Genomic DNA, 10,849 nt, shown 5'->3' with positions numbered 1-10,849 from the left:
AATTTCACACATATAACAACAGATATAATCAGTGAAGTATGATGGGGAGAATGGGTGAGTTGATGATGAGCAAGGGGAAGCGAACGATGCATTATTATGTAATCACCAATTATGAATGACGAACAGGGCGGGCCATTTTATTGGGGCGGGCAGAGGCACTCGGAACACCCCTGTGTCACCTGCAAGCACTGTGTTTGTGGGAAGTGTTGCAAGCAAGTGAATGTGACGAAGATTTGTCTCAACGGTTAGGACATGGGATAACAGCTAAATGAGATCCAACTGGTGCCATTGCGTGAAGACGCACACCATACTGAAAGCACAAGTGAGGCCATGAATAATGTGTCCAATAACTGACAATAAGGGACTATTTTTGACTGCTGTCATATCGACACTTACAGTGCTGTGAAAAAGTATTTGCCCCCTTTCTAATTTTCTCTACTTTTGTGTATTTTTGATACTGAATGTTATCAGATCTTCAACCAAAACCTAATATCTAATACAGGGAACCTGAGTGAACAAATAACACAACCATTACATACTGTCACGTCCTGGCCAGTATAAGGGTTAATTATTATTGTAGTTTGGTCAGGACGTGGCAGAGGGTATTTGTTTTATGTGGCTCGGGGTGGTGTTTTTCTAAAAAGGGCATTTGATTTAGTATTTCGGGGTTTTTGGGCACTGTTCCTTGTCTACGTATTTCTATGTTGATCTAGTTGGTTGTATGTCTATGTTTGGTTAATTGGGGTGGACTTCCAATTGAAGGCAGCTGTGTGGTGTTGCCTTTGATTGGAAGTCCTATATTAGTTGGGTGTGTTTGTCTGTGTATTTGTGGGAGATTGTTTCTTGTCTAGCATGTATGAGCCTGGGAAGACTGTCGGTATATCTTGAGTTCGTTTTGTTGTTTTTGTGTTCATTTTGATTTAATAAATGTTCAAAATGCTGCATTTTGGTCCTCCTTCACCGACGATAACCGTGACACATACTTATTTAATTTATTTAATAAACAAAGGTATGCAACACCCAATGCCCCGGTGTGAAAAAGTAATTGCCCCCTGGTTGTGCCAAAGGTGGTTGTGCCACCTTTGGCTGTAATGACTCCAACCAAACACTTCATGTAGTTGTTGATCACATCGCTTTGGAGGCATTTTGGCCCACTCTTCCATGCAGAACTGCTTTAACTCAGCGACATTGGTGGGATTTCAAGCATGAACTGCTCATTTCAAGTCCTGCCACAACATCTCAATTGGGATTAGGTCTGTAATAGGCCATTCCAAAACATCAAATGTGTTGCTTTTTAGCCATTTTCATGTGGACTTGATTGTGTGTTTTGGATAATTGTCTTGCTTCTTTTTTTTCTTTTTTACACTGCTGCTACTCGCTGTTGTTTTATCTATGCATAATCACTTTACACCTACTTACATGTACATATTACCGCGACTAAGCTGTACCCCCGCACATTGACTCGGTACCGGTACCCCCTGTATATAGCCTCGTTATTGTTATTTTATTGTGTAATTTTTTAACTTTAAATTATTTAGTAAATATTTTCTTTTTCTTATTCTTATTTTCTTAAAATTGCATTGTTGGTTAAGGACTTGTAAGAAAGCATTTCATGGTAAGGTCTACACCTGTTGTATTCGGCACATTCAGCACAATAACATTTGATTTGATCCCAATTGAGCAGTTGAGCAGTTCATACTTGAAAACCCACAAATGTCGCTGAGTTAAAGCAGTTGGCGGGCCAGAATAAAGCAGAGTGGGCCAGAATTCCTCCACAGCAATGTGAGAGACTGATCAACAACTACAGGAAGCTGTCACACCTGCTCCCGCTCCTCCTCCCTGGCGCTCGAAGGCGCCAGGCTCCCCAGCATTACGCACTCCTGCCACCATCATTACACACACCTGCCTTCCCCCGTCACGCGCATCAGCGATTATTAGACTCACCTGGACTCAATCACCTGTGTCATTACCTCCCCTATATCTGTCTGTTCCCAAGCTCTGTTCCCCGCTTCAGGATTAATATTTGTTTGTCTTTGCATACCCAGTTCTGACGCTGTCCTGTTTGATGTCTGTTCCATATTAAATGTTCTACTCCCCGTACATGCTTCTCTTCTCCGGCATCGGTCCTTACAGAATCCTGAAGCCATCAAACAATGCATCGGGGAGTGTTGGTGGTGGTGTCGGGTCCGGGGGCCGCCACCGATGGAACCGGGGGTGCCTAAGCCAGCTCGTCGGGCTTCCACGCCCTAGCTGGCTCAAGAGGTTTTCTTGTCCCGGTTGGCTCGGCAGGCGCCCTCCCACCTCAGGTCTCAGCCAGATTGCCAGGGTTTTACACTTCAGCCGGCTCAGCAGTCTCCCATGTTCCCGCGGGATCAGCAGGCTGTCATGCCTCAACCGGGTCGTCAGGCTCCCATGCCTCAGCCAGTTCGCCAGGCTCCCACGCCTCTGCCGGTTCGTCGGGATTTTACACCCAGCCGGCTTGTCCAGCGCCCGTGCCTCGGCCGGCCCATCATGTTCGCCCAGGTGGGACGTCGAGTGGCGCCCCTGGGGGGGTACTGTCACGCCTGCTCCCGCTCCCCCTCCTTGGTGCTCGAAGGTGCCAGGCTCCCCAGCATTACGCACTCCTGCCACCATCATTACGCACACCTGACTTCCCCTGTCATGCGCATCAGCGATTATTGGACTCACCTGGACTCAATCACCTGTGCCATTACCTCCCCTATATCTGTCTGTTCCCAAGCTCTGTTCCCTGCTTCAGGATTAATGTTTTTTGTCTTTGCATACCCGGTTCTGATGCTGTCTCTGTCCTGTTTGATGTCTGTTCCATATTAAATGTTCTACTCCCCGTACATGCTTCTCTTCTCCGACGTCGGTCCTTACAGAAGCATTTGGTTGCAGTCATTGTAGCTAAAGGTGGCACAACCAATTATTGAGTGTAAGGGGGCAAATACTTTTTCACACAGGGGAATTGGGCTTTGCAAAACTTTGTTAATTAAATAAATAAAATAACTATCAATGTTTTTTGTTTTTTTTAACTCAGGTTCCCTTTATCATGTCTTTGGGGTGGCAGGTTGCCTAGTGGTTAAAGTATTGAACCATTAACCGAAAGGTTGCTGGATCAAATCCCTGAGCTTACAAGGTAAAATCTGTTGTTCTGCCCTTGAAAAAGGTGCTTTTCCTCAGTAGGCAGTCATTGTGAATAAGAATTTGTTCTTAACTCACTTGCCTAGTTAAATAAAGATTTTTAAAAAAGTATAATATTTGGTTGAAAATCTCATAACATTCAGTATAAATTTTTTGGCCAAAATAAAGGTGGCAAATACTTTTTCACGGCACTGGTTCATTATAATGCCATTATTGCATGAATAAGGCATATTAAAAAGTTGTTAGGATTTAGCATTTTTTTTACTGATGCTTTATCACTTAAGAATATGATATATTTATCTTTAATTAAGTAGCGATACAGTGAGTACATTTATTCATGAATCATATATTTACAAGAAAAGGAAGTAACAGATGAGAAGACATGAAATAAAGACATGACATATATAGCAGATGTTGGGGAGTAACAGATTACATGTAATATTTTACGTGTAATGGATTACAAAAGACCGGTAACTGTACTCTGTTAAATGACCAGCAAAAATATTGTAATCAGATTACAGATACTTTTGAAAAACTAGACGATTACTTCGAGGATAACTTTGAAATTCAGAAATGATGTTTGCGAGAAAAAACATATTTGACACTGTGTTTTCGCAATGACATTCAAATCAGCATTGAAAAATGGCACAAGTTTAGGTTTGTTCCACCTGAGCGAGTCTGACCATAAATCAGAGACCACTATGATGACACACCAAATGTGTTTGATGGATCGCGGGAAAAGAGAAGGAATAGGCTTATGTAGGCTACAGTCCAAGCTATGTCTTCCATTGGTGCAACTGCTGTCAACATTCAACGATTATCCAACCTGGATAAACGCTTGGAGGTAAAGACTACAGCAGTGGTGTAGTCTACGGCGATACGGATATCACGTATTATTGATATCTACAAAGCGCAATGATGTGAATCACACTGCTGCGCTCTCATTTAGCTGTTTGCGCTTCACGGATTATGGTTGTTGTGGATGGATGGCTACACAAATCTAAATGTGAATTTGAACCCAATAATGGTTGAATTCAAGAAATTTAAGCTGCCTATCAATCATTGTTTTTGAAACCAGTGGACAGCCAGTGAAAAATGTGCTCTTGCAACAGCTGTATAGTGTGGATCCCAGCCTATGGAATAAAAGTGTGGTTTTTATTGCTCAATCTAATTCATGCTGATAAAAAAAAAAAATCCATAGGCCTAATGGACACATGCTCAAATTCGCACACTTTTGATAGACTTAAAGGGGCAATCTGTAGTTGCAACATCCATACATCCATAAAGGGGCGTCAGGTAGCCTAGAGGTTAGAGCGTTCGGTCAGGAATCGAAAGGTCGCTGGATCAAATCCCCGAATTAACAAGGTAAATATCTCTCTTTCTGCTCCTGAACAAGACAGTTAACCCACTGTTCCCTGGTAGGCTGTCATTGTAAATAGGAATTTGTTCTTAACTGACTTGCCTAGTTAGTGGAAATATATATTCACATGCAGTACCAGTCAAAGGTTTGGACACACCTACTCATTCAAGGGTTTTTATTTTTTTGTAACTATTTTCTACATTGTAGAAAAATATTGAAGACATCAAAACTATGAAATAACACATGTAGTAACCAAAAAAAGTGTTAAACAAATCAAAATATATTTTATATTTAAGATTCTTCAAAGTCATCACCCTTTGCCTTGATGACAGCTTTGCTCACTCTTGGCATTCTCTCAACTAGCTTCATGAGGTAGTCACCTGGAATGCATTTCAATTAACACGTGTGCCTTGTTAAAAGGTGATTTGTGGAATTACTTTCCTTCCTAATGTGTTTGACATTAGACCGGTGGAAATCTGTCCTTTGGTCTGATGAATCCAAATTTGAGATTTTTGGTTCCATCCGCCATGTCTTTGTGAGACGCAGAGTGGGTGAACGGATGATCTCCACCTGTGTGGTTTCCACCGTGAAGAATGGTGGAGGGGGTGTGATGGTGTGGGAGTGCTTTGCTGGTGACACTGTCTGTGATTTATTTACAATTCAAGGCACACTTAACCAGCATGGCTCCCACAGCATTCTACAGCAATACGCCATCCCATCTGGTTTGCGCTTAGTGGGACTATCATTTGTTTCACAAGAGGACAATGACCCAACACACCTTCAGGCTGTGTAAGGGCTATTTGACCAAGAAGGAGAGTGATGGAGTGCTGTATCAGATGCCCTGGCCTCCACAATCACCCGACCTCAACCAAATTGGGATGGTTTGGGATGAGTTGGACCGCAGAGTGAAGGAAAAGCAGCCAACAAGTGCTCAGCATATGTGGGAAATCCTTCAAGACAGTTGGAAAAGTATTTCAGGTGAAGCTGGTTGAGAGAATGCCAAGAGTGTGCAAAGCTGTCATCAATGCAAAGCGTGGCTACTTTGAAGAATCTCAAATGTAAATTATATTTAGATTTGTTTAACACTTTTTGCTTACTACATGATTCCATATGTGTTATTTCATAGTTTTGATGTCTTCACTATTATTCTACATATATATAGATAGATAGATAGATAGATAGATATGTCTAAAGCAGCATGTTCAGCAGATGGCACATTTATGCTCTAGTGGTGTTCCGTCCTTCAACTAAAAAACCTTTTAATGCTTTTCCCATGTCAATGAACAACATCACCTGTGGCTTTAGGCGTTTCTGTCTGTATAGTGAACTGGAATATTATCTCTTTCCCTTGCCTTGGTCTCTAATATAAAGTCTCACTCACGCAACAAGAAATACCTCACACACACACAACTTTGTTTTTCTGGCACGGCTGCAAATGTATGGAATGACTAGTATATCTGCTATCTAGTCTTCCCTGTGGCTCAGTTGGTAGAGCATGGTGTGTGCAACGCCAGGGTTGTGGGTTCAATTCCCACGGGGGGCCAGTACAAAAAAAATATATATAATGTATGAAATGTATGCATTCACTACTGTAAGTCGCTGTGGATAAGAGTGTCTGCTAAATGACTAAAATGTAAATGTCTATCTACTTAGAGGACAACCAGAAATGGTTGGATCGCACCTCTCTTGAATACCTGTTGTGGTTATTATTTATGTCTAAGGTGTGGCAGGGAGAGTACATAAAAACATGTACTATCTGTGAATCAGCAGAGTCATCTGATGAGTGTGTTCACCTTAAGGGGTTTAATGTCAACCACTGTCACTACAGTATATGCAAACCCACTGAGGTTCAGGGAAATAATCTGATAAAAGGGTGTTCACACTGGATTAGAATGGGTGTTGGATTTAAGGGGCGTTGCTCCATGCAGGTGGTCTAAAACGTAACACCCCTGCACACTCCCTTAGTGACAGGAGAGATGGACCCAATGCATACAGTAGGCCTTACTCCTTTTGAACTCTCTACTGACTTATTGACGAAGTGACTGAAGCTCAATGGTTCATGATGAATTAAGATTGAAAGTTCACACAAGTTAGTTTTCAAAGATTTGTGGCCCACCAAGTGAACAAAACAGATGTTTTCTAACCAGGACCCAGTCAGCAGCCGTGAAACGCTGCTCCATATGGTTGTCCTGAAAATTCATTACCAGTTCGAAAAGACATCCATTTTCACAATGTGGTGTAGCTTCGAAAGTAAGCTATAACAACAACATATTTTACAGCAGAGACCTGTGGAGCATTGCAGGAGGACGTAGATAGGTTTTAAATGAGCCATTTGGAAGCTGGGGATAATTAGGTGGCCATGGTAGTATGGTAGACCAGATTAGGAATTTAGCCCAGACAGACATTATTACCCCTACTCATAAAAAGTGTGATAATGAAGTATTGTAAATGTGTGTATGTCCCAGACCGTCTTCAACAGTATAATAATGGTTTACTGGTTTACAATGGAATGTCAGGTATGTGGAAGCCAAAACGTGACCAGTTACTGAGATCATGCTAAATAGTTTTACTGCAGTTAATCCTTTGAACTGGTTTGGATTAATACCATAATAACCTACAAATCAGGGCTCTAGTCTCAGAGGTTGCATAATGAGATCATGCTCAGACAAAACCCTCTTGGCGTTAACACAGTACTGTGTGCTACGGTGTCTTTCAAATGATACCTGCAGGTCCCACTGTTGGTTTAATAAAGATTAAATGTCTAATGGAATAGGTAAAAAAAAAACTGTCAGTTGTCATAATTGCTTTTGCTCTTTTGCTGCAGAAAACATGTAGAGGAATGAATGTACAAGGGGAAACGGGTTAAGGAGTATGAACTAAAGGTCTTCGGTAGCACTGTCAAGATCAAGATCAACACTTGACCTCTATCAGGTTTTTACTTGTTTACTTATCCTTGCTCACTGCCTGCTCGCCTGATCCCCTCAGTTAATTGCGTGCCTCATCTTTCCCTGCAAATGTTGTGCGACAAAACTGCTTCCTTGTAGGAGCCACGCACCGCAGTGTCCTGACTGGAACCGACTGGACCGCATTCCCCGTGCACATTCACTCACATTTTGTGATATGTTGTCCCAGGCACACACACAGAAGAGCTTGCTGCACCGTATTGTTTTCATCCTGTTAACGACGGCACTATCAATCGCCCTCATCATAGACATCAAGCCATCAACGCCCTCTATACCAGGGGGATAGGCTGCGGGCCAGCGCTGCGTGGGTGTGTATGTGTGATGGTAAGAGCCCTAACAGCCCCGCGTGGCCGCTTACTTCCACCTGCTCTAGTTTTCCCTTTGACATGCTTGTTAGGTCTCACCTGGTTTCACATTTTGGTCTGGTGGATGTTTGGGTCTAGCATTTCTCACCTCTCTCTCGTCCCTGTCCGAATACACTGTCCTATGACTCTCTCTAGTATGCGCTTGTTATGGACCAAAGCCAAAACCACAGCACTGACTTGTTGAGGAAAACACTTCAATGAGAGAACATTCTTTTTGCCCATGAAGTGTTTCCATGGGGATATTATACTATAGACTCTAGACAGACACAGTGTTTGTAGCAGGTTTAAGTGTGACCTCATATTAATGATCCCTAGATCCTGTCTGTGAATGGGACAAATGTAGGCGTGGCTGTTTACACAGAAAGGAAGAGAAACTCTTTATTGATCCAACAAGTAAATCCCACAGTCATCTGCTGCCTTTATCACCTAATGAGGTAGATTGAGAGTGCCTACTCCACGAGAGAGAGAGAGAGAGAGAGAGAGAGAGAGAGAGAGAGAGAGATGAATAGAGATGACTATGAGTTGTGTTACCTTGACTCACATTCCAAACACCCTGTCAGAGCGGCTTAAACTGGATGTTTTATTGTGCTTTTTCCGTCAGACGTTCACCGGCTTCTTTCGATGCCGCACCCACACCTTAACTACCTTAACCATACGTCTTATCTTATTACCTCACCTTACTTAAAGCTTGTATTGTTATGACGTATGTTCTGGTGCCAGAATGTCTAAGATCTTGGTTAGATGAATTGATCATGGGAATAACATCCTCACATTACTTGAGGTAAAGTCATAAAAAAGTCAGTGAAAGACTGAAAGAAAGCTTGATGGTTGCCATGACGAATCAACACACATTTGGTAACTCCTATACAAGTAGAACATTGTTGTCAACTTCAAGAGGATGAAAAAGTCGTGTCCTACGAGAATGTCTGGAAAATGATCTCACTTTCCCCCCCAGACACACACACACACACACACACACACACACACACACACACACAACATGACACACACACACACACACACACACACACACACTCACTCACAAAACAGGCCAATGAGAGGGTAGTGGTAGTCAAGGGAGGAATTGAGCAACCCATGTGACACAGCACAAAGTTCAGTGTTTATTACAGGCTGTTGATCTGATGAGTAAGTGGATAGACATTAGTTTCTCATTATTAATTAAAGTGTAGTATTAGTAGATACTAGATATGTTGTTTACACACATACACCCGTGCAAACAAACACACACATACGCAAACACGCACAAACACAGACACACAAACAGAGAGTGTTGTCGCAGTGTGTGCCTGAACTTTCCCTCCACACAGGGCTCAGTAATTCTGGATCAGAGAACACAAAGGGCCTCAGAGCGCTGGTGATGTAAGCAGCAGTGTGTCAAGCGAGTGAGCGCTTTGCTTTACCCCAGCACTCTCCCCTAGAGCACTGCTGCAAGCTGTGTTTGGGGCGGAAAGAACCTGGCCCTGTCATGGCTGACCCCATGACAGCTGACACATAGTTGGTGCGAGAGCGATAGCGAGACTAGCCCTAACCCTACCATTCCTATCTGATCTGTCACAGACAGGGACCGTCTCTGACCTGGAACCCAGTGGGAAAGTGAAAGTTGTTCGAAGCAGTGGAGAAGAATGTGGTCCAGCTCCGTCTAGGAGGGGAGGATCAGGAGCAGCTCGCTGCCCTGACCAGGGGCTACTGAGACTGGTGCTTATCTTACTACTGCCAACACAAGGTGCTACCTAGCCTGGAGAGAGAGAGAGAGAGAGAGAGAGGGGAGCGAGAGAGAGAGGAGGAGAGAGAGTGAGGGACGCCACGTTGCCTCACAGGTGAGTATGGCTAGGTAAATATTTACCCAGTAAACACCTCATGGGTCCGTAATCTCACCAGTATCGGTGGCAGGCAGGGCGCCGCCTGCCAGGGTTGCAAGTAGGTAGAAGTGGCTGTGGTGTGGACGTATGCTGAAATTGTAGTGCAAGAGGTTTTGGATGGCATAAGTGTTTACTGTACGTTTGGGTTGACCCTTTGTATCGGACACTCTCCTGAGTTGGCGAGGCTGTAAGTGTTTGATAATACCCCTGAGAGGCGTCTGTGTGTGTTTTTTGGGTGTACACTGCATAGGAGCATTATGGATTTGCTGCAGGACTCTCGGTGGACCATGCAGGGCCTCAACAGCCGTCTGAAGGGCTTCCTGGAGCAGGTAAACAAGCTGCAAGAGGCAAACTGGCGTCTGGAGGGACAGATTGGAGACTGGGCTCTGAGGAACGCCCCGCACCCCCAGGAATGGACCCAGCAGGAAAGGACTGTGGACGATCTTCGTTCAGAAGTGAGACTGCCATCTATTGCCTTTTTAATTGGTCCAAACATTGAGCCCTGAGGGACCCCGACTCATTAAACAGTCCATTTGTTTGCCAGTGATTATGCTGAGGTACTGTAATGCCTAGATTTGATTGAGCCGGTGTGTTGTGGCCATACAGTAGCTAGTAGGACTGACTTTAAGAATCTAACTTGTGCTGTATATTATCTGTATCATTTTTTACCAGAGTAGACCAAAGCCGACAAAATGTCTCTGAAAATAGCTTGCAAAGCATCTTTACTTCAAAGGTGTTTTCTTGCGTGCAGGGTTTTGGCTTTGAGACAGATACAACATTGACTGAACAAACCGGTTATTAAAGATTTTCAGTCCTGGCGATGATTACACTTAATAGCAGTTGAATTAAAACTGGCACATGACAACCCAGACAATGTCAACTGTTACAGAGATTGAGAAGTAGTGTCATACTGTATGTCAGGACATTTGGAAACAAGCCATCCCTCCATTGTCACACTCAATAATGTGGATCCTTTTATTGCTTTAAAGGCTGTTGCCCTAGTAGACCATTAACACAGGCTGCTGTAATTGTCAGCTCGCTCGCATGAGCTGATTGGAGGTTTTGCAACCACCCCTTGATTTATGGTCTCTGAATGTGAATGGAGACAAAGGCGAAGAAAGCACCAAGATCTGACCT

General features: G+C 43.4%; 1 protein-coding gene across 1 annotated transcript in view; it reads left to right on the top strand.

Annotated features, from left to right (window-relative positions):
• Positions 1-9,714: 9,714 nt before the first annotated feature.
• Positions 9,715-10,849, top strand: part of LOC106587823 (keratin, type I cytoskeletal 18-A) — a 31,392-nt gene continuing 30,257 nt past the window's right edge. Inside the window, exons 1-2 of the mRNA XM_014176486.2 lie at positions 9,715-9,770; positions 9,963-10,167. Coding sequence (XP_014031961.2) covers positions 9,970-10,167 — 198 coding nt within the window. The 5' untranslated portion in view covers positions 9,715-9,770; positions 9,963-9,969. The remainder of the gene's footprint in view (positions 9,771-9,962; positions 10,168-10,849) is intronic.

This window comes from Salmo salar, chromosome ssa02 (assembly GCF_905237065.1).
Source record: "Salmo salar chromosome ssa02, Ssal_v3.1, whole genome shotgun sequence".
Lineage (NCBI taxonomy): Eukaryota > Metazoa > Chordata > Actinopteri > Salmoniformes > Salmonidae > Salmo > Salmo salar.
This window is presented reverse-complemented; position numbering and strand designations above follow the sequence as displayed.